Source organism: Galleria mellonella, unplaced genomic scaffold, assembly GCF_026898425.1.
Source record: "Galleria mellonella isolate WM207_F2 unplaced genomic scaffold, CSIRO_AGI_GalMel_v1 utg967, whole genome shotgun sequence".
NCBI lineage: Eukaryota > Metazoa > Arthropoda > Insecta > Lepidoptera > Pyralidae > Galleria > Galleria mellonella.
This window is the reverse complement of record NW_026442181.1, coordinates 21594-47375: the sequence shown is the minus strand read 5'-3', so window position 1 is coordinate 47375 and position 25782 is coordinate 21594. Positions and strand designations below refer to the sequence as shown.

At 33.2% G+C, this 25782-nt stretch overlaps 3 protein-coding genes across 4 annotated transcripts in view; all 3 read left to right on the top strand.

The window, feature by feature from the left end:
• The window catches only part of LOC113523239 (GTP cyclohydrolase 1), a 30059-nt gene extending 22682 nt beyond the window's left edge, over positions 1–7377 (top strand). For both annotated transcript variants that reach the window (XM_026909127.3, XM_026909126.3), the window contains 5 exons: positions 2595–2702; positions 3408–3509; positions 4166–4331; positions 4747–4863; positions 5501–7377. In XM_026909127.3, the coding sequence (XP_026764928.1) occupies positions 2595–2702; positions 3408–3509; positions 4166–4331; positions 4747–4863; positions 5501–5630 (623 nt within the window). In that variant the 3' untranslated portion in view covers positions 5631–7377. The remainder of the gene's footprint in view (positions 1–2594; positions 2703–3407; positions 3510–4165; positions 4332–4746; positions 4864–5500) is intronic.
• Positions 7378–10478: 3101 nt separating this feature from the next.
• On the top strand, positions 10479–16337 carry LOC128202461 (uncharacterized). Its single transcript, XM_052902914.1, has 2 exons — positions 10479–10596; positions 15209–16337. Exon 2 carries the CDS (start codon positions 15217–15219, stop codon positions 16231–16233), a length of 1017 nt encoding a protein of 338 aa, XP_052758874.1. The 5' UTR covers positions 10479–10596; positions 15209–15216; the 3' UTR covers positions 16234–16337.
• Positions 16338–21928: 5591 nt separating this feature from the next.
• Positions 21929–25325, top strand: LOC128202462 (uncharacterized). The gene is made up of 2 exons (XM_052902915.1): positions 21929–21948; positions 24197–25325. The coding sequence occupies exon 2, from the start codon at positions 24205–24207 to the stop codon at positions 25219–25221; it is 1017 nt and encodes a 338-aa protein (XP_052758875.1). The 5' UTR covers positions 21929–21948; positions 24197–24204; the 3' UTR covers positions 25222–25325.
• Positions 25326–25782: the final 457 nt, after the last annotated feature.

Genomic DNA, 25782 nt, shown 5'->3' with positions numbered 1-25782 from the left:
AAAAACAGGGAGAAATGATGAACAGGGGCACATTTATACATGAACTTTTTCATATGAGAATCATCTGGCCGCTATAGTAGGCATGTCGGTTTGTTCGCGGGTACGATTTCCAATCGTAGCAAGTTAGAAAATTCTGGGTTGTACACCAGATGTTCATTGTCTGGTTTTCGTAACAGGTTACCTTAACATCAGAATAAAATAATTATTTTTATTGTTTAAAATAATATTTTTTTATGCAACTTAGAATGGCAAACAGGCTGACGATCCACCTGATGGTAAATGGTAACCATCACCTGTAGACATGAGCAGTACCATGGACATAACAGAGTATACTGTTTCGCCCATGATACCCCTCATGCGTTGCCATTCCTGAGGACTCAGGTGTTATTCCTCTGTACCCTTTAAATTCCCTGCCCATATCCCATACTTCAAATCGAAACTCAGCCATGTAAACACAACTGGTTCACGGTAGAAACACGAATGGTACAGAGGTACCCAAGCAAAAGACTTTTGTATAAAGTCTCCCACTGGTAAAAAATATATATACGTATAAATAAATATATAAAATTTGATAAACGGATTAGTAATCCTAACATAACATATATTTTATATTGTAATCACGTCACGACAAAGTTAGTACACACACACGTATAAAATGCAGACGCGTTCAGAACTACTTCCTCTCTGTAATCCATTGAAAATTATTGTAACCGTTACCTATTCTATTGAATCAAGAACAACCTCAATAACGAATGTTACTATCAATTAACTACTTCATTATCAACCACCTATTACGAGAACAATCTTAGACGAAGTATTTAACCTCAGACATTTCTAAGAAAACCATTAACAAATCGCTAGGTCTGTCATTTTAAATAACTCAAATTATAACCACCTCGACTTCTTTCGATTGTAATCTTTGTTTTATTAACAATATAAATAAAATTAAGTATAACTACTTAAATTGTGATAAAATTAATATCAGGCTATTATTACCACAGTAATATGAGAATAAAGCCTATCGATTCCAAAAAAAAACTTGTATCTTTGTTTGTTTGTTACTTAATATTTAATTCTAATTCAAATTGGTAGCAGAGCATTGTATAATACAAATATTTTTTTATATAATATATCATCATCGTCATCATCATTTCAGCCATTATCCGTCCACTGCTGGACACAAGCCTCCCCCATAGACTGCCATAAAGAACAGTCCTGAGCCACCTGCATCCACTGACTGCCTGCAACGCATTTCAGGTCGTCACTCCATCTAGTGTCCATCCACTATATCTAATGTAATATATAATTTAACCTAATTTATCTTGTTTCTAAATACATAAACTATGATAAATATACTTATCTAATATTTGATATTAATAGATAATAAAATTTAATACATATTTTAATATAAATTGGTAATTAATACTCCTTTCCACCCAGAGTTTGCTGAAAGAGAACTCTTACAGAGTTAAGCTCGCCTGTTGTACATCTTTATTAAAAACTAGCCGCCCGTCTCGAGTCGCACGGGTGGACATTTTTACATTTTAAAAAGTGGCCACGCGACGGTAGCTTAAAAATGGAGTAACTTGTCCCATTTTCCTAACATTTCCCTTCACTGCTCTGCTCCTATTGATCGTAGCGTGATGAAAAGTACACTATAATCTGCCCAGGAGTATGAAGAATAATTGTACCAAGTTTCGTTAAAATCCGTCGAGTAGTTTTTGTTTCTATAACGAGCATACAGACAGACAGACAAAAATTTTACTGATTGCATTTTTGGCATCAGTATCGATCACTAATCACCGCCTGATAATTATTTTGGAAATATATTTCATGTACAGAATTTACCGCTCTACAGATTTATTATAAGTATACATAGATAAATTATGACAATGTATTTTTTATGTACAATAAAGTATAAATAAATAAGTTTTTGCTGTGAGATAAATATTTTTAAATTGCTGTAACTAATTTAGTTTGGTTAGAACCCATGATCTCTGAATAAATACGAGACATATCCATTCACGTTATGTTATGATGATTACAGTCATTGTTCTCCTTGATTTAAATATCGCAGTATCACATTTATGTGAGGAAAACCACAATTATTAAGTAATAAATGTAAATAAAAATACTTCGTGAGATGTGTGTACATGTATTTACCTTTATTTGACAAAATAAAAAAGAAAACAGGGCAGATGTATGTAAAAATTAAATCCGTATGATGAGATCTCAAATGACGATATTCCTTCATCTATTACCAACTGCATGGTTCTGCTATCCTAGTATATTGTACCAAATACACCAAGCGGGGAGAAAAGATTGTTAGTAATGGGGGTCAATGGCCCCATTCCTAGCAATATCCTGTCTGATCGACCCCCTCGCGATCGCCCCTAGAAACCGTCGTCATTAATAGCTGGTGAAATAATCACGTTGAGCCATCTGACTTGACTTTGACCTTACTTCTCATTTCTCACAGCTGGTTGTATTATAAAAATTTGGTCCATGTGTCTGTAACAAAAAGATCTTTTATACCATCTTGTTTACACCAAAAATAAAAAATCTAAATTTACAATTTACTGTTTGTTACACAGGTCATGAGAACTGCACATTCCACCACGACCTGGAGCTGGACCACCGGCCTCCCACCAGAGAAGCGCTCCTGCCCGACATGGCTAACTCCTATAGACTGCTACTCACAGGTAACTTCTGCTACCCTAGTACTTATAAACAAGCGACTGCTACAAGCCTCATGTGAGGGTGTCACTCTTCACTCTTGTGTCGAGAGTTTCTAAGTTTCCATCGTTACACAAACACCTCTGACGTATTTAAAACAATATAAAAAAATTTTAATCTCTAAGTTTTTTTACACAATTTCGAATAGAAAACAAGCTTATGAAGCACTCGATAAAGTTTATAAGTATTAAATGTCGCCTACAGACTTCAAAAGCACCAAACAATACAATGTGAGGACCAGTGTACCCCTTATACATTTACTTATGTCAAAATATTCCGTACTTTGTAATTTAATTTCACTATCATATCCCAACTATAATACCGAGGCATAGCCAGGCAATAAACAATTGCTTGGCGTCAGGACCGTATGGTCCCGCCATAGTATGGGCCACACCTTTCTTTTCCGTGGTTGTCGTTAGGACTAAGGGAGGGCAAGGGATGTGCAGTAGCTAAATAAAGTAACTGCAGTTGCCAATTCGCCTGCCAAATATGGCAACTACTGGCAAAAATCCCCCCAGGGGAAGATTATGTTCAGCAGTGAACAGTTAAAGGCTGATATGATGATGGTGATGGAATCAGAAACACGCATGTATTAGCAGCATGGAAACGACTTTTGTACAAACTCTTCCAGTGAACATACATACTATTTATAATAATTGATGTATTTACAGGTCTGGGTGAAGATCCTGAAAGACAGGGCCTGCTGAAGACTCCGGAACGCGCCGCCAAAGCTATGTTGTTCTTCACTAAAGGATATGACCAAAGCCTCGAAGGTATAATAAATACCTGCATCAAATGCTTACTTCATCTTCTTCCTTTCTTTCTTGTTTTCTGTTTACTAAGTACCAACTACCAACAATACTTATTTGTAATAAAACTGCATAATTTCGATGCCCTAGCGGTTTGACATAATTCAATAATGGTACAAGAATTGTTTCGATTTAATCGAAATAATTACTAAAAACAATGTTAGATATAAGTTAATTTAATTCAATAAATTTCATTTTTACATTTTCTTTTTTTTTTATGCCATCTATTGTCAATTGTCGACAGTAGATTTTTTTTCATTGGTGAAAATGGTATGGTAACCCCGCCTGTGCTAACGGGATACGCTGGCAGAGCACCAGTGAGGGGTGATAGATGAGAATGAAAACAAGCCAAATTAGCCCATCATGATGAATTCATTAGGAATTAACCATTATAGTTTCCAGGGGGATCCGCGAGGAGGACGACCTGGTTGGGTATATTGCTAGCAATAGGATTCTCAGTCTCCATTACTAACAATCCCTTTCCCCCGTCGACAATAGATTGTTTAGAAAAAATAACTCGTTCGGCAGGAAATTTAAATCTTTTTAATTTTAATTTGTCATACACGATTACCCATAGGTTTTGCTAATGCTTTTTCTACTGTATGTCTTATTTATTACAGAGGTCCTTAACAACGCAATCTTCGACGAGGACACCGACGAGATGGTGGTGGTGAAAGATATCGAGATGTTCTCGATGTGCGAACATCACTTGGTGCCCTTCTATGGAAAGGTCTCCATCGGCTACTTACCGCAAGGCAAGATCTTAGGGCTCAGCAAGTTGGCCAGGTGGGTGCAACTTTAACAATCTTCTAAATAGATTCTCAGTTCGTCTGATTTTTTTCTATGTCTACTTTCATCAATTGTCATTGCAATCGATAGGATTTTTCCCCATATTAGTCCCATTTTAATTTTGTAATGATGGAATCTACCGCTTTTCTTTGCGGAGCAAAAACTGCTTGTTACAAATCAAGATTTACATTTAATCACGCGATTTTAATAAATAGCTCTTCGTTTCTTCGTATTATTATGATTTTAAATTTGTAATTACTAACCGCATATTCATTAGTGTTCTCAATCACAATGAATAATTTTATTTTCTAAAGATTTTTTTGCACCTTATTTTTTTTTACGCCATCTATTGGCAATTAGTATAATTATGATTTTCACATTTTTATAATATTATTATATTTCATTATTGCAGGATCGTTGAGATATTCTCCCGCCGCCTCCAAGTTCAAGAACGTCTCACAAAGCAGATTGCAATTGCTGTGACGCAAGCAGTGCGACCGGCAGGGGTCGCGGTAGTTATAGAGGGAGTGTAAGTATTTATCTCACCTTTCTAAAAAGATAAAGTGCCTAGTGTAAATTGTATCTACAAAGCCTTATGTTAGGATCGCGTTCACGTTTATACAATAAGTTTGTATGGAAATGTAGGTTTCAGTTACCATCCGTTAGAGGCGCCACTGAGTTTTCAATACAAAATTATTGAAGTAAAATTAACCTAATTGCAATAATTCTTTATATAACTTACACTAAGCACTTTTTGCATAATTGACGAATAAAAGAAGCATGAAACGTCTTTTTTAATCGAAATTGTTTGAATTTTGTTTTTTCTGAGTAAAAATCATTTAATATAAATCGTCCGCGAGTTATTAACAAACTCGAGTTCCCAAACAGATGTTATGAAAAAGTATTCACCTTAACACATAGATGGCGTTATTAAATAGTTGATATTAATGTCCCTAGATGACGCTACTTATAGCACCACAATTTTAATCGATAATATCAATTTCAAGTAATTTATGACAGTAAAATTACCCTTTGTACCTTTGTGGCAACGCATTAGACTTTTTCTGCGATATTCATTTTTGCAGGCGATGGTTACCATTTTCTATCAACTTGCCATTTTCAATTGCATAAAAAAAAACTAATTCTATGTATTTTTACTTCAAAAGGCACATGTGCATGGTTATGCGGGGAGTTCAAAAGATCAACAGTAAGACGGTGACGTCCACGATGCTGGGAGTGTTCCGGGACGACCCCAAGACCCGAGAAGAGTTTCTCAATCTCGTACACTCCAAGTGAGGCCGTGACTTGATTCCTATAAGACGTCCGTAATGTTTCTTTTAGTTGCTTGTAATATTTTATTTTTATTGTTTCTTTTTCCATCATTTAAGTGCATGACATTTAACGTATTTATCAAAATTAATTATGTATAAATACATATTAAGAATTTAACAAAAATACTAAAATTAATTTATTTTAAAGTTTAAAATATCTACTTAAAATAAAACATTAGTACAAAAAAAACCAACCACAGTAAATTTTTATCCGACTTCAAAAATAAAGAGAATCTGAACGCGACTGTATTTTTTATATTTTACACGATATATTAACCGCTTTTGATTATTCTTTTTCAATCGATGACGTCCACTCCTGTCTTTGTTTTACTTCTATTAATTTTGTCACAATTGATGTCACTGTTTCCTTGCGAGATAAAATGCTAAATTACAGTTTTTGTAATGTATTTTTTATTTTTCCTTAATAACTGTAAAAACATTTAAAAATTTTATCCAACTATAGCAAAAACGTAAGCAAAGACGAATTTTGTGTTTATACAAATAAATGCAATATAATAATATCAAAAAGGAAAAAATTAAATAAAAATTTGTTTAGAAATAAAAAAAATATACAAGGTTCTAATAATTTCTTTAAAATTGAAATTAGTCAAAAATATTGCTTAATTCCTTATGTTCTTTGCTTTTCTTTTATTATTATTTGAAAGTAATTCCCGTTATACCATTAAAGTTCACGTCTTAAGGTCATTCCTTTTATATAAATTGTATTTTTTTATTACATCGCTTTTATATCAGAACATTTCTTGTTTGATCTCGAAAAAAGTTATTTTCCACTTAAAAATATATACGTAAATAATACATACTTTTTTTTTTTTAATTAATTTATACTTAATAATATAGTACATTCTGTTAAAATTAATTTAAGTGCAGCTTTAAATATTTTATTTGATATAAATGGCATATTCACATTTTTCCTTTTAATTTAAATAAAAAAATAATTTGCTTAAATTGTAAATGTTATGCAAAAATAGTGCCAATCCTTATAAATATCAGATATTTAATGTTAACACAATTATAGTTTTGTACACATAATATTTTTTTTTATATTATTATTAATATTATTAAAATATTTAATTTTAAGCTCAAATAGTAACGTTCAGTATTTGAAAAAAAAATTACTGCCTTAGTTATTAAGAAATCATTTCTTGCCAATCAATATGCTGTCTAATTCGTTGTATAAGCTTTTTTTTTTTTCTTAAATAACTTTTTTTTCTAGTTTCCTTTATCTTTCCAAATTTACACTTAAGAATTTGTTAAAAAAAAATGACAATAAATTTATATAAAAAAGCGGGGAATTTTGGTAAGAATTTTATTGCCCAAAATTACCATTATTCCCACAATACTAACCATATTTATTAAAATGTTCAGTACAAAAAAAAAATATACACTTATTTTAAAGAGAAAAATAATAATATACAACGATTTTATTTCGTAGATCAATTGTTTTATTTGTGTTCCAAGTAAAAATCTCAAGTGATTATGGCTGATACTTGACATTTTTGCTAAAATATTTATATTGTATTTAAAATTGAATAGATTTTATAGTTATTTTTTATTAATTATAAGAAATATAACCGTGTTGCCTTAAATACAATGTGAATGTACGAATTTGGACGATGATTTGTCATTGATGTTACTACAAGTTCATGAGAGTTCATATGTTTTATAAATAAACGTTTTTTATTTTAAGTTTACATCGTTTTTTATTTCATATCTCACTTTGTTTTATTTTTAAACATGTAACAAAGCTTTGTATTATCATTTATACAATATATATCTATATATATATTATTCTATAAACACGTACAGATTTCTTGATGGATGATAATGGAATGGTAGCCCCTCCTGCGCTATCTGTAAATGCTGGTGAGGCACCAGTGAGGGATGGTAGGTGAGAATGAAAAGGAAGACAGAAAGAAAGAGAAACATTTATTTGGCGCATATCAACAACAATTACAATTATAAACTTAAAGATAAAGGAAATACAAAAATAAAATTATACCTAATTAGAAATTATGTGACCAAAAAGACAGGTCAATTAATCAATTCTAATGAATACACCTGAAATTTAGCACAATGATTTCCAGGGGAGATCGCGTGGAGGTCAACCTGACAGGGTATATTGTTAGCAATGGGGCTACTAACAATCTCTTCTCCCCAGCACGTATATTTTTGGAACTTCTAAAATATATTATCAGTAAATCATTCTTTAGAGAGACGTCTGAGAATTGAAGTACAATTGCAGTGAAATTATAAAGTACAGAGGCATACGAACCCACCAGACTATCTGAGATCGTCTTCTTAGTCGACATTTCGAAGCCAAAACCAATGACCACTGAAGAAATTTATTCAATCAAATGTTCTAAAAACTTGTCCAAAAACTTTTATGAGCTAAATTAACTATTATTGTTATATAATCTTTTCTCTATGTGATTTAATTTTTATTTTTGCTGAGTTTTTCTACTGTAATATTTTGAAGAGAACAATAAAGAACTTGGCCCTTACTCCTTTCTTCCACGCAGACAAACTATTATGCAGTTTTCCTGGTATGCGCTATCAAAATTATAAATAGGTTGAAAAAACAAATTTTAAACAACGATTTATCATCTCAAACATCAAGTACCCTGCATCTACCACTTTGCTTCTTACAGACAACAATAGTTGGAATAAATTGTAAACAATAGTGTACTATTTACTCCACGGTTGTTCTGACTTACCATCTTTTAAGTGGCTCGAGAGAGTAAAAGTACTTAAAAGCAAAATATAAACAAGTTTTGATGTTCACAAAACATGAACCTTTAGTAAAATATTTTACATCATATTGTTTCATAGTTTATTAATGAGAATGAAAATTTTCAAGATAAAGTCTTGAGAATAAAAATTCATAAGACTTTATGTTGAGAATTTTTAACAATTCGCCTGTTTACGTTTCAGATATCAAAGTGAATATCTTAGAAATCTTTACGGCGTCACTGCTGCTAACTATGCCGTCCGCCGCTCCAATCTCTGAAGTCAACAATGTTACTGTAGCAAAAGATCTTTGTCTAATAAGCAAGCAAGCACAACAATATCCAAATAATAAAACTACTCAATGAGCTGAACTTTCGAAACTATACTGAGTTCAAGAATTAATTGTTATAAATATTGTTAAATTGAAAGCAGATGATAAAAGAAGTGAAGATTTACAAGTATATTTTAATGAAAGGATATTTAAGTAGTAACAAGAAGCGTAAGACTAAATAAACAATATGGATCGAGAGAAAGAATATAGAAGCAATTAGTTTTAAATGCAAGTACAAAGTACGAGATGGAACGCGATCTAAAGAAAATGTTAGAAAGCCCATACAATGGTCTTAGTACGTTTACACTAAACAGCAGTAGGAGAAGAATGAAAATTCACCATAATCTACTTTAAAACAATAATGGAGAAGTAATAACAGTTGATAACAATAAAAAAATACTTTCATTCATTGCTATAGATGGTCATAATATTGATAAATCTAAAAGTACCAAAGTAAAGAATATGAAACCATTACTGACAAAACCATTGATATTGCAAAATAATAACAGTTATTCATTGTATATATTTATTGATAATCATGAAACACATAATACAGAAGAAGGTGCTAATAAAATAAAAATTAACGGATTAAAAAATGCTAAACAAAATGTAGTAAATTATTCTAATAATATTATTAATTTATAAATGATCACTAACGAAGTTATTATTATTATTATATTAAAGTAATATATAAACAGAGATTAAGTTATACTTAAACAATATAATCTATCTATTGTATACACACCTTACATCTATGTACTAAAAATATCAAAAACTAGACCTTAAAAATTATTTAGAGATAAAAAATTTCAAGTTTAATTTTCTAACGAAGTTATTAAGAATATCCAAAATTGTAAGAAATTCTTAGAAAATATGTAAGAAAAGGAGGAGAATAAGAAAATAAAGAAATGAATAGTTGAGTAAACTAAAAGCAAATTATGGTGTTATAGAAAGAAAATTATAAAGAGGAACACATCGATTGGTATACAAAATATTATAAATACAAAAGACTTGCATAAAATGAAATGATTTCTATCCGTAATATTACTGAAATAAAGTTCATTTTAGAAAATAACGTACCTTTTGTCAATGGACAACAAGATGTTATATATTTTTATACGAAAACCGAACAGGTAAATTCTGAATTGAAACTTCAAGCAAAACTACTAATATCAGAGTCAAATATCCGCGTGGTACATAGTAATTGACTTATTAAATATTGAATAAAATATATTCTGTTTAGTAATATCGTTTTATTAAAATCTATTTATGTTTTACAACACAGAGCTCTGAGAAATTGTTCGGATCGATACCCGCTACTGATTTTCAGCGTCGTACAACCGCCACAAACTAAAGTTTCATCCCAACCATCTGGATAACTGGTGGTCTTCAACCGTGCGTTTTTCAGGGGACTTTCTTCCACGTGCAACCATTCTTTGGAATCAACTTCCAAGAGCAGTATTTCCGAACCGATACGATATCATAACCTTTAAAAAAAAGAGCATATTCCTTTTTAAAAGGCCGGCAGAACACCTGCAATGCCTTTAGTGCGATGCAATGCGAGTGATCATGGGCGGCGATAGTCACTTAGCATCAGGTGAGCAGTATGCTCTTTTGCCCCCTGTATTATAAAAAAATATATTTATGTATGAATTCCACTGATTGATAAGTGTGATTTAAACGGTTTCCACTTGATAATATAAACAATGTTACCAATTGATATCATCACCTACTATTTTATAATTATATTTACTCTAAAAAGCTAATTCCCCTTATCTCGCAGCTACACGTGACGATATTTATTTGAGAATGACCCCCGATTGCAACTAGTCCGTGTCAGATCACTGTACTGGTAAGTCAAATTTTCCATAAAGAAACACTACTCTGTATAAACAGAGTCCAATATTTTAAATATTAGCATCCACTTTCATAATTCGTCTCTTAAAAACACGCCGTTTCCGAATTCTCGTAACTTTTTCCAAGTAGTAGTTACAATCTTTCAGTTCCACAGAAAAGAGAACATTTAAAATTTATTTTGAAGAAGGTTGATGGTAATTAAAAGATTTGTTTTTTTTTTAATGGATAATAATGGAATGGTAACCCCGCCGGCGCTGTCAGTACACACTAGCATGACACTAGTGAGGGATGATAGGTGAGGATGAAAAGACAGGTCAGTTAGCCCATCGTAATATCGTAATGAATACACCTGGAATTCAGCACGACGGTTTCCAGAGTGGACCAGGTGGAGGTCGACCTAACAGAGTATATTGCTAACAATGTGACTGGTAGTCTGCGTTACTAATAACCCCCAAATATATATTTGTTAAAACATTTTATCAATAACTTCAAAAATGATTGTGTTATATTTTAACTAGCTTTTACTTCCAACTTCGTCCACATGACCGGGATATTTTGTTCGTTAACGTGTCAAGACATAACAAACTAAACTCTGTCTCACATTTACATTACTAAGTAAGGATTATTGATGTCGAAGAGCGATCGACATAAATATATGCCAAGCAATCAAAACAAACAATACTGTTCTCGAAAAATTAAGAGAAGACTTCTAGAATTGATATATAGTTATTAATAAATTGTAGACTTGTTAGAGGCCCTGAATTACTTGTATAACCCTCCGTCAACTCCGTCAAATGTGTTTTTTTTTGCACACTGTCAACCGTCACGGACGATATCGTCCTAGACGATAATTTTACCTACTTAAGGGTAGAGAAAAATTCCAAAAAAATTCGGGGAATATGTCCTAGATTTCTTTTTACTGTTCCCATAGTTTTTGACTTAAATACTTTACCCGCTAGTGAAATAAAATTTTGTAAACTCTTCAAAAACCGCAATTTCTAAGATTTCACTAAATAATCGATATCTTGGATATAAATTAGTTTTAAGAAGAAATGTTTTGGAGATTTATTCTTCATATAAGCGCTTTTCAAAACCTTGCCTGTGAGGTACGCGCGTGTGTAAGTTATTTTACAGAGGGTTTTTTTTTTCTTTTTAATGGGTGATAATGGTATGGTAACCCCGTCTGCGCTATCGGTATACGCTGGTAGGGTACTAGTGAGGAATAATTGAGAAAGATGTAAGCAGGTCAGTTAGCCCATCGTGGCGAATTCCACTAGAATTAACCACGATGATTTCACGATGATGATGAGAACCGCGTGGAGGCCGACCTGATAGGGTGTATTGCTAGCAATGGGTTCATTAGACCCTATTACTAACAATCCTTTTCCCCTTTAGAGAGGGGTTCGAGACCCCGTCCTTTTTTTCTTACAAAAATAAGTATCAGGATTGGCGGAGGGTTAATAAATAATGTTAATATTTTTCAAAATAGTGCAATTTTGTCTCGTATTATTTAACTGATGACTGAAATCAAAAGTTCTCTTAGTAAATAATAAATTAAAAACCAAACGATTTATAAAAAATTTTTACTACAAAAATATTTTCATGAATAATAAATTTTAATAAAGATTGTGACTCACAAAAAACTAACTTCATTTGTGACAATGCCAGTGATTTTGGTCTAAAAACTGAACTACTAGACCGATTTTGATAAGGTTTCTATGAGACCAACCTGTAAGTATGTCCTAAAAATGTACGTATATGTGTATAAAAAAAGAATTTTTGAAAACGGTTTAAAACTAAAGGAGTTATGAGGTAACAAATATAAAACAAATTACAACCAAGTTGAGAACATCCTTCTTTTTGAAGTTAGTTGAAAAAATATAATGATTGCCTGTTTTTAGTAAAAACTTGTACTTTTTCAAGTAGTCTTTCTCTTCTAGTTTTCGAATACTTTGTACACGGGGATTTCAGAAGTAGGAGAACCAATATTTAAAAGTTTTTAAGTTACGTCTTCAGGAACACAACTTTGAAAACCGTACCCAATTGGTTGAACAGTTTTTACATAATGCCAGACCAGAAATATTATATATATAAAGGGTGCCATGGCAACTAATTGAGGGTGAGAGATAGGGAGCAACGTCCCTCTTGGAACATATCCAAAGCCTAATCCAAAGGTTGTCAATTCACCAACCGAGCATGGCAACTGCTGGCAAAACCCTCTATGGGGCCTCCACAAGAACTGGGGGAAGAAGACCCCAGTTCTTATGTTCACCAGTGAATAATTAAAAACAGATGTGGTGATAAGATATATATATTCTCTATAAATATGAGAGTTTAAGAAAGCAATCCTCAATAGAACACGCCCATGCCAAATAGCATGCATAGTTTGTCTTTCATTATTTTCAAGTATCTTGCTTCTAATTCTACTTTCTTCTTTATTTTGCCCTATATTTTATCTTTTTAGTTTATTTTTTTTTATAAATGCCTCTCAAATGTAGTTTTAACTTATACATACAAGGGCTCCAATCATGCCCAATTAACCCTTCTTTGCATGATTTTTCTTATTTGTAAAATAAATCAAGGTGATATAATTCATGTTCAAAATTAAAGGAAAAATTGTTAAAAAAAATAAATTTGATAGCTTTTATTTTTCTGCAATAGACATTAAAAAGGTGTCCAGACACGATTAGCTTAAAGTGAACTTGTTATTTCATATAATTTTTGGCCATTCAATGTTATGGATGGAAATTTCCACCTTAATGCAAAGAAGGGTTAAAGAGTATGTTTTATGAGAACTGTCGAGTCACTCCTTTGAACTCAATTACATTTGGAGGGATTTCTAATGAAACATAGCTTACTATCCGACTTGAACCACTGAAATTGTATAGAGACGTTACATCACTATGCATCTTTTATACAATTTATCATGAGAAGTGTTCTGAGGAATTGTTCGAATTGATACCTGCTGCTGATTTTAACCACCATACAACCCGCCACAAACTAAATTTCCATCCCAACCATCTGAATGTGCGGCGGTCCTCCACCATGCGTTTTTCAAAGACAGTGTTCTTCCACGCACAACCATTCTTTGGAATCAACTTCCAGCAGCAGTATTTCCGAACCAATACGACATCATAACCTTCAAGACAAGAGCATATTCCTTGTTAAAAGACCGGCAGCACACCTGCAATGCCTCTGGTGTTGTGCGTGATCATGGGCAGCGGTAGTCACTTACCATCAAGGGAGCCGTATGCTCGTTTGCCTCCTGTGTTGTAATAAAAAAAGCTTTTCTACTACTTATAATATTTGAAAGACATTTGGTAAAGCCATGTATCATGTTCGCATGTATCCAATGCTCAAAATCTGTATGTATTAGCGCCAAATAGAAGGGCATGCATACTTTTTTTTTTAAGGGTGAAAATGGTATGATAACCCCGCCCGCGCTAACAGGATACGCTGGCGGAGCACCAGTAAAGGGTGATAGATAAGAATGAAAACAGGCCAGTTAGCCCATCATGATGAATTCATCAGGAATTAACCATGATAGTTCCCAGGGAGAACCGCGAGGAGGTCGACCTGGTTGGGTATATTGCTAGCAATGGGATTCTCAGTCTCCATTACTAACAATCCCTTTCCCCCCAGAGCATGCATACTGTGATATACGAGCGTAGCAGCATCCTGAAATATTACTCTATTCTGTGCCCATGATTATAAGACATGACGTCAAAACATAATTAATAGAAGTTTAAATTTAAGATGAAATGAGATTTTAGTTCGCGACGAAACACTACCTATAGCTCTGTAGTTAATTTTTTTTCTATCTGTAACAATTTTACCTCACCTCTACCAATACCGACCAGCAACTAGAATCGATTGACGAAAACAAAATTAACGCGAGCGAAGCCACGGGCGAAAACAAATTGTATTATCTTAGCAAAATGTTTGTTATTTAACTAATTAATTAAATATATACATTTAATGCTATATTTAACGAAATTGATGACAAAATTGTTGCCTGTAAATATGATAATATTGTAGGTATTGGATAAATTCAAAACATTATTACAGGTCGCACGGGTCGAGCTGCAGAGATAAACGTGCAGATAAACATACATTTTTAGTTAATAACACATAACGAAATGCATACATTTATTAATAAACTGTACTGTACTGTGTTGTTTTACCAATTTTATACTAATTAGTGTCAGCCGTTAACTGTCCACTGCTAAATATAGCCTACCTCATAAGAGACAATTTGCCAGTAGTTGCCACATGTTTAATTAGTTCGCATTGAACACTCCTCATTCTCAAATAATTGTAACTAAATTTGAATTGAAACCAATAAAACTTTGTGTGTCTTTATAATTTTTATATTTGTACATACAGAAGAACTTCATAAAAGTATTTGTTTAATTGTCGTCATTCCAAACCTATTTTTGATCATTGTAGGAAGTCAATGAATGCAGCGAGTAACGTAAAACTGTACTTTCTGGAGAAATAAAAGAGACCTACAATGCAAAAATTTTTTGTTCCATTTATAAGTCCATTCAATAAAATTCAATTCAAATCAACAATGTTTAATTTCAACTTAATTTTTTTTATTTCAGTTACGAAAATGATTATTTTAACAACTATCACTGTGACGCTACTTTTGTCATCGGCGACCACCGCCATCGGGGCCCCGAGCAGCAATGAAGATGAATTAACTATCATCACAGAAGACTTCTTCCCTGACAGCGTAATCAAATACACAGGCGCATATGACATTGTCCAATTAGTCGTACCACTCAATGCTCTAAACTTCGCAGAAGATTCTGATGACTCTTCACCGGAAAGTGATGATGGCACAGCGGTCATATTCTTTGTAGAAGCAGAATTAGATGACAAAGGCAACAAGGATTACAAAGGCCTGTACGTCCTTAGAAACGGAAAAGGAACGAAACTTCTAGAAAACGGTAGAGATGCCGTAGCAGTCAACGATGATTCTAAAACAGTCTACCTCGCCGCTTCTGATGGACTTTATGTTTATAATTATAAAGAAAACAAGGCAGATAAGTACGGAACTCTCACAGACAATATCATTGGTATTGAAAAAGAAAACTCAAGTAATGTATTATACATAGTTACGGATAAACATGAAGTTTATAAAGTGACAGATGAAGGTACTAAGAAGACCAAAGTTGAGGAAATAAAGAACGCACAACAATTAGTGTTGGATTATTCTGATAATATTTATTACTATGGCGAAGATAAGCAGCCTTACGTGATAAATGCAGAGGGAGTCAAGAAATTCGTAGGTCTACCAGAGAATCCTACATCGGTCACATTAATCAAACCTCCATTCGTTATGGAAGATTGTGTACCGTTTGTCTCTGATGACAAGGTTTATTATTTGAACGCAAACGGAACAAGTCAGCTCTCCGAATTCCAGTTGAAAGTAAAGCCCACTGCATACGGCATGGAGGCTACACTAATTGAATATTTCGCCTACAAAAAGCATATATACGAGATAAACCTATTGGCGTTGGTTTTAGGAGAAATTAAAGACTTTGTGGAGGTAAATTTCCTTAAGAATAAAGCAAGTTCTATTCAATCTATAGCCACACGCTCCAGAAGTGGTTTGCACCCATAAATCACTGACGATGACGATGATGATGTTTTCTCTGTTATTAATAAACATGAGACATCCAAAATAATTGTTTTGTTTCAATTAAAATAAATAATTTATGACTTTCATTCAATTTGTTTCCTAACTAGTTGTAGCCCACAGCTTCACCCATGTGAATCAATGTCTTTCCTAAGTTAGGACCCATACCCAATTTTATTTAAATTCATTTAGTAGTGACTTAGTTACGTTTTTTTATACAACGTAGAATGGCAAACAAGCTGACGGCCCACCTGATGGAAAATGGTAACCATCGCCTATAAACATGTGCAGTACCATAGACATAACAGAGTATACTGTTTCTCCCATGATACCCCCTTGCTTTGCCATCCCTAAGGACTAACTAATACCATAAAAATATCATAAATCATTAAATTTAAATGGTGAATCCTATTACTTATTTATTTACTAATATTATAAACGTGATCGTGACATACCCCCGTGGGTAACATTAGAGGCGACTAAGGGAGGGCGAGGTATAAGCAAACGCGGCCCTCTTAAAGTATCTCCAAAGTCTAACTTCGGTTTCCAATCCGCCTGCCAAGCGTAGCAGCTACTGGCAAAACCCCTCAATGGGGAGGACAGTTAAAAGGCTTATATGATTATTATAAACGTAAAAGTTTATAAAGACGTTTAGATGTTTACTCAACTATATTTAAACAGTTGAAAGGACCTGAATGAACTTTGTATACAGGTAGGTTATCCCGGCTAAACAAATCCTTATTCACATCCACGAGTATAGGTACGTTTTAATTATGGTTTCAGTAACTAAGTACACCCTTGAACTGTACCAGAGAAGATATTTTTTATTTAAAATATTCCCAACCTTGCTAAAAATTTTTTAAAATCGCCTTGTACCACATATGGAAAATAATAACTCCATCTAGTGATCAGCCTGAGGAATTATATTTAAGTTGTTTCCATAGTTACAGAATTTACTCTAAGCACAAGGAATTACATAGAAGGAGTGATAAAATTGTCAATTCATAGCAGGCTAGTGTACAGAAAATATATGTTATACGGCCGTATAACCCTACCAAATTCAGATACAAACTGCTTGCATACTTTTTGTATAAACTGTGTCGAATATAATAATAATAATAATAATAATAATAATTTATTTGGAACAAAAACATTGGTTACAATATTATTGAAAAACGATGATATCCGCAGAAGTATAAAACTGTGTCGCGAATATCAACGCCCTCCTCCTTATAGCAGGATTCCAAAATAGACAAAACGTATAGTAGTTATTACATCAACGAAGATAATTGTTTGTATCTAGCAACTAACCAACCACAATACTAAATAATAACTATAAACTACAATAAATAAAATAAAAAAGTAAAAATTTAAAAAACAGTAGCCTACATGTTAACTTAAAAAATAAATAATAATAATGTGTGTGTATACATGTGCGTGTGCGTGAGCGTGTGCATGTACGTGTGTGTGTATATGTGTGTGTGTGTGTGTATGTGTGTGTGTGTGTGTGTTTGTTTGTGTGTTTGTGTGTGTGTGTGTGTGTTGTGTGTGTGTGTGTGTGTGTGTGTGTGTGCAGGTGTGAGAAAAGTTATAAATTTATTCGGAAAATTTTATAAGATCTTCTGTTTCATTATAAGATAAGGATTGGAGAAATTTTAAACATTTATCTTTGCATAAATGGTAAGGTAAAGGATATATCTTTAATTCTTTGTTTAAGCTATTATATAGAGAGGAACTAATATGCTGATAATGACGGCTCGCTATAGCAGTGCGTCGAGGTTCAACTTTACAAATTTTATAAGAATTACGCTTCGATTTTATCAGATTTAGTTCATACGGTTGTTCAGAATGCTTACGTAGCATAGTATTTAAAATAAATAATTGGCGAACAGTTAAAACCCGACAGAGCACATACAGTTCAATAGTGGGAAATAAAATTGGTTTTTTAGCCATTACTTTCAAAACAGCTCTTTGAGCCCGTTCAAGCTTCAGCAAAACTGTTTTAACAGCTCCACCCCAGGAGGTTATACAGTATGTTATTACAGACTGTGCCAGTGCATAATAGACAGTTTTTAGGTTGTTAAAATCCACGACACCTCTTAACCTCTTAAAGAAGAATATCAGTCTTCTTACGCGGGACACAGTACAATCAACATGTTGCCTCCATGTCATCGAACCGTCCAACGTTACCCCAAGATATTTTATACTAGTAACACGTTCCACGGATATACAACTGCAAGGATTAGAAACTGTTGGAGTTGGACAAATATGTGGACGAATTGAAAACGCGGAAGAAGGCCGAGAGACACTGTTTATAGAGAAGGGAATAAATTTTGTCTTTAAGAGATTAAGTGTAAGAAGGTTCGACTGAAGCCACCCCATGACATGTCTCAGTGCATTCTCTGAATGCATTTGTGTCTCCGTCCAGGTACGTCCACTGATGAGGAGAACTGTATCATCCGCATAGGTAACTATTTTACAGTTTTGAATAGTTAAGTTACAAAGATCATTGATATAAATTAAGAATAAGGTAGGCCCTAAAACACTACCCTGAGGAACACCATAACTGATATATTCATCTTCACTTACATAACCATCAATAGTTACACACTGAGTACGGTTTGTAAGATAGCTTCTGAACATATCAAGAGCTATACCTCTAACACCCACACTTTCTAGTTTCCGAAGCAAAATAGGAATAGAGACAGTATCAAAGGCTTTAGAAAGGTCTAAGAATATACCCACAGTTTTTTTCTTATTGTCAAAGTCTTTAATAATTGTATTAGTAACTTCTAAAACTGCATCCTCCGTAGATTTTTTATTTCTAAATCCAAATTGGTTAGGTGATAGTATATTACGATATATAATCTAGTAATGTAAAATTTGTCATTGACAAATAATTGACATATCAAACATTTTCTATACACTAGCCTGCTATGAATTGAGAAAAATAGCAACTGATGGTGTATCTTTCGTCCTCATTTTACTATTTATATTTGCATAAGAAGAAAGGAGGCACCCATATGATTTACAGTTTTTATTTCATCATTCCTTCTGTGTAATTCCTTGCTCTTAGAAACATACACTTGCTTTAAAAAACATTGTGAATTTATCCTGAAAAAATTGTATCAATTTTGTTACTAAATAAATATTTTTTTCATTTTTTTTTTCATAGTATATCTCACGTCCTCTTTTTGATAATAATATTAACATAAGAAAAAAAGAAGCAACCATATGATTTACAGTATTTATTTTATCATTTCTTCTATAGATTATACACATAGCATACTTTATATTCCCAGATCTGACATAGTGTGATGAAACCAAATATATATTTGCTTTAAACAGACATTTAACATAATAACGGCCATGTAACAGAACTTTTCGGCATCTGTTTCCATATATTAATAAGGATACAAAACTAATGTTTGTGATTATTAAGATTAAAGAAAAAAATAAATTTAAAGTAAACCTGTGAAATAAAAAAGAAAACAATATAAATAAATTTAGTGGCGTTTTATTTCCCACTTGCAAACTCCACGTGTATGAAGTCGCGGTGATCTGCCAGTGGTCGCAGTTTCAATTCCTGTACATTACATACATTTAAATTTACGTGTATGTGTGTTTGTTTTGGTTTGGGTTATAGTTTGAAACTAGATGGGGCGATTTAATGTGTCCAATTTGATTTATTTATTTAAATATTATTTTTAACTAACAACAAAACTACGATTTTGTGTTTTATTATCCACTTGCAAACTTCACGTGTATTCGCGGGTGGGCGATGGAGGCGGGTAAGTCGCGGGCAAAAGCTAGTTAATAAATAAAATTAACTTTTTTAAGTTTTTTGGCTTTTTATTTATTTACTAGCGACCCGCCCCGGCTTAGCACGGGTGCTAAGCCGGGTTTGTGTAACTTTAAAACACATTTTGTTGTTTCATTTGATTTTGAAACCACGATTTTGTTCTTTCATTCAAATTTTGAAAATAAGAGAACAAATAAAATGGACTACTTATGGATAAAACATCGAGATAAAACATACACCAGTTTTAAACAATTTTAAATTTTTTACTGAACTAGGTGTAATTTTACAGTATTCCATATCAGTTTAGTGTTAACCTAGTGTTATTCACAGTTTGGGAGTCGAACGGTTTTTTTATGAGTGAAAATGGTATGACAACCCCGCCCGCGCTAACGGGATACGCTGGCGGAGCACCAGTGAAGGGTGATAGATGAGAATGAAAACAGGCCAGTTAGCCCATCATGATGAATTCATCAGGAATTAACCATGATAGTTTCCAGGGGGAACCACGAGGAGGTCGACCTGGTTGGGTATATTGCCTACTAACAATCCCTTTCCCCCGGCGCCGAACGGTTAACACTAGTTTTTTATTTTAAGTTTACATCGTTTTTTATTTCATATCTCACTTTGTTTTATTTTTAAACATATAACAAAGCTTTGTATTATCATTTATACAATATATATCTATATATATTATTCTATAAACACGTACAGATTTCTTGATGGATGATAATGGAATGGTGGCCCCTCCTGCGCTATTTATAAATGCTGGTGAGTAATAATAATTACAATTATAAACTTACTAAAAATATCAAAAACTAGACCTTAAAAAATATTTAGAGATAAAAAATTTCAAGTTTAATTTTCTAACGAAGTTATTAAGAATATCCAAAATTGTAAGAAATTCTTAGAAAATATGTAAGAAAAGGAGGAGAATAAAAAAATAAAGAAATGAATAGTTGAGTAAACTAAAAACAAATTATGGTGTTATAGAAAGAAAATTATAAAGAGGAACACATCGATTGGTATACAAAATATTATAAATACAAAAGACTTGCATAAAATGAAATGATTTCTATCCGTAATATTACTGAAATAAAGTTCATTTTAGAAAATAACGTACCTTTTGTCAATAGACAACAAGATGTTATATATTTTTATACGAAAACTGAACAGGTAAATTCTGAACTGAAACTTCAAGCAAAACTACTAATATCAGAGTCAAATATCCGCGTGGTACATAGTAATTGACTTATTAAATATTGAATAAAATATATTCTGTTTAGTAATATTGTTTTATTAAAATCTATTTATGTTTTACAACACAGAGCTCTGAGAAATTGTTCGGATCGATACCCGCTACTGATTTTCAGCATTGTACAACCGCCACAAACTAAAGTTTCATCCCAACCATCTGGATAACTAGTGGTCTTCAACCGTGCGTTTTTCAGGGGACCTTCTTCCACGTGCAACCATTCTTTGGGATCAACTTCCAGGAGCAGTATTTCCGATCCGATACGATATTATAACCTTTAAAAAAAAGAGCATATTCCTTTTTAAAAGGCCGGCAGAACACCTGCAGTGCCTTTAGTGCGATGCAATGCGAGTGATCATGGGCGGCGATAGTCACTTAGCATCAGGTGAGCAGTATGCTCTTTTGCCCTCTGCGTTATAAAAATAGATATTTATGTATAAACTCCACTGATTGATAAGTGTGATTTAAACGCTTTCTACTTGATAATATAAACAATGATAATACAACCAATTGATATCATCACCTATTATTATATAATTATATTTACTCGAAAAAGCTAATTCCCCTTATCTCGCAGCTACCCGTGACGATATTTATTTGCGAATGACCCCCGATTGCAACTAGTCCGTGTCAGATCACTGTGCTGGTAAGTCAAATTTTCCATAAAGAAACACTACTCTGTATAAACAGAGTCCAATATTTTAAATATTAGCATCCACTTTCATAATTCGTCTCTTAAAAACACGCCGTTTCCGAATTCTCATCACTTTTTCCAAGTAGTAGTTACAATCTTTCAGTTCCACAGAAAAGAGAACATTTAAAATTTATTTTGAAGAAGGTTGCATAGTTTGTCTTTCATTATTTTCAAGTATCTTGCTTCTAATTCTACTTTCTTCTTTATTTTGCCCTATATTTTATCTTTTTAGTTTATTTTTTCTGAAATGCCTCTCAAATGTAGTTTTAACTTATACATACAAGGGCTCCAATCATGCCCAATTAACCCATTTTTGCATGATTTTTCTTATTTGCAAAATAAATCAAGGTGATATAATTCATGTTCAAAATTAAAGGGAAAATTGTTAAAAAAATAAATTTGATGCTTTTTTTCTGCAATAAACATTACAAAGGTATCCAGACACGATCAGCTTAAAGTGAACTTGTTATTTTATATAATTTTTGGCTATTCAATGTTATGGATGAAAATTTCCACTATAATGCAAAGAAGGATTAAAGATTATGTTTTATGAAAGCTGCCGAGTCACTCCTTCGAACGCAATTGCATTTGAAGGGATTTCTAATGAAACATAGCTTACTATCCGACTCGAACCACTAAAACTGTATAGAGACGTTACATCTCTATGCATCTTTTATACAATTTATCATGAGAAGTGTTCTGAAGAACTGTTTAAATTGATACCTGCTGCTGATTTTCACCACCATACAACCCGCCACAAACTAAAGTTCCATCCCGACCCTCTGAATGAGTGGCGGTCCTCCACCGTGCGTTTTTCCAAGACAGTGTTCTTTCACACACATCCTCGCTTTGGAATCAACTTCCAGCAGCATTATTTCCGAACCAACACGACATCGATCGACACACGATCATCTTCGCATATGTCCAATGCTCAAAATCTGTATGTTTTAGTGCCAAATAGAAGGGCATGCATACTTTATTTTTTATGGGTGAAAATGGTATGGTAACCCCGCCCGCGCTAACGGGATACGCTGGCGGAGCACTAATAAAGGGTTATCGATGAGAATGAAAACAGGCCAGTTAGCCAATCATGATGAATTCATCAGGAATTAACCATGATAGTTTCCAGGGAGAACCGCGAGGAAATCGACCTGGTTGAGTATATTGCTAGCAATGGGATTCTCAGTCTCCATTACTAACAATCCCTTTCCCCCCAGGGCATGCATACTGTGATATATGAGTGTAGCAGTATCCTGAAATATTGCTCTATTCTGTGCCCATGATTATAAGACATGACGTCATGTTTTACAATCAAGACATTAATTAATAGAAGTTTAAATTTAAGATGAAATGAGATTTTAGTTCGCGACGAAACACTGCCTATAGCTCTGTAGTTAATTTTTTTTCTATCTGTAACAATTTTACCTCACCTCTACCAATACCGACCAGCAACTAGAATCGATTGACGAAAACAAAATTAACGCGAGCGAAGCCACGGGCGAAAACTAATTGTATTATCTTAGCAAAATGTTTGTTATTTAACTAATTAATTAAATATATACATTTAATGCTATATTTAACGAAATTGATGACAAAATTGTTGTCCGTAAATATGATAATATTGTAGGTATTGGATAAATTCAAAACATTATTACAGGTCGCACGGGTCGAGCTGCAGAGATAAACGTGCAGATAAACATACATTTTTAGTTAATAACACATAACGAAATGCATACATTTATTAATAAACTGATGCAATTTTAGTTTTACCAATTTTATAATAATTAGTAATTAATATCAGCCGTTAACTGTCCACTGCTAAATCTAGCCTCCCTCATAAGAGACAATTTGCCAGTAGTTGCCACATGTTTAATTATTTCGCATTGAACACTCCTCATTCTCAAATAATTGTAACTAAATTTGAATTGAAACCAATAAAACTTTGTGTGTCTTTATAATTTTTATATTTGTACATACAGAAGAACTTCATAAAAGTATTTGTTTAATTGTCGTCATTCCAATCCTATTTTTGATCATTGTAGGAAGTCAATGAATGCAGCGAGTAACGTAAAACTGTACTTTCTGGAGAAATAAAAGAGACCTACAATGCAAAAATTTTTTGTTCCATTTATAAGTCCATTCAATAAAATTCAATTCAAATCAACAATGTTTAATTTCAACTTAATTTTCTTTATTTCAGTTACGAAAATGATTATTTTAACAACTATCACTGTGGCGCTACTTTTGTCATCGGCGACCACCGCCATCGGGGCCCCGAGCAGCAATGAAGATGAATTAACTATCATCACAGAAGACTTCTTCCCTGACAGCGTAATCAAATACAAAGGCGCATATGACATTGTCCAGTTAGTCGTACCACTCAATGCGCTAAACTACGCAAAAGATTCTGATGACTCTTCACCGGAAAGTGATGATGGCACAGGTGTCATATTCTTTGTAGAAGCAGAATTAGATGACAAAGGCAACAAGGATTACAAAGGCCTGTACGTCCTTAGAAACGGAAAAGGAACGAAACTTCTAGAAAACGGTAGAGATGCCGTAGCAGTCAACGATGATTCTAAAACAGTCTACCTCGCCGCTTCTGATGGACTTTATGTTTATAATTATAAAGAAAACAAGGCAGATAAGTACGGAACTCTCACAGACAATATCATTGGTATTGAAAAAGAAAACTCAAGTAATGTATTATACATAGTTACGGATAAACATGAAGTTTATAAAGTGACAGATGAAGGTACTAAGAAGACCAAAGTTGAGGAAATAAAGAACGCACAACAATTAGTGTTGGATTATTCTGATAATATTTATTACTATGGCGAAGATAAGCAGCCTTACGTGATAAATGCAGAGGGAGTCAAGAAATTCGTAGGTCTACCAGAGAATCCTACATCGGTCACATTAATCAAACCTCCATTCGTTATGGAAGATTGTGTACCGTTTGCCTCTGATGATAAGGTTTATTATTTGAACGCAAACGGAACAAGTCAGCTCTCCGAATTCCAGTTGAAAGTAAAGCCCACTGCATACGGCATGGAGGCTGCACTAATTGATTATTTCGCCTACAAGAAGCATATATACGAGGTAAACCTATTGGCGATAATTGTAGGAGAAATTAAAGACTTTGTGGAGGTAAATTTCCTTAAGGATAAAGCAAGTTCTATTCAATCTATAGCCACACGCTCCAGAAGTGGTTTGCACCCATAAATCACTGACGATGATGATGATGATGTTTTCTCTGTTATTAATAAACATGAAACATCCAAAATAATTGTTTTGTTTCAATTAAAATAAATAATTTATGACTTTCATTCAATTTGTTTCCTAACTAGTTGTAATCCGCAGCTTCACCCATGTGAATCAATGTCTTTCCTGAGTTAGGACCCATACCCAATTTTATTCAAATTCATTTAGTGGTGACTTAGTTATGTTTTTTTTTTTTATACAACTTAGAATGGCAACAAGCTGACGGCCCACCTGATGGAAAATGGTAACCGTCGCCTATAGACATGAGCAATACCATGGACATAACAGAGTATACTGTTTCGCCCATGATACCCCTCATGCGTTGCCATCCCTAAGAACTAACTAATGCCATAAAAATACCATAAACCATTAAATTTAAATCGTGAATCCTATTATTTAACAAGGAATTACATAGAAGGAGTGATAAAATTGTCAATTCATAGCAGGCTAGTGTACAGAAAATATATGTTATACGGCCGTATAACCCTACCAAATTCAGATACAAACTGCTTGCATACTTTT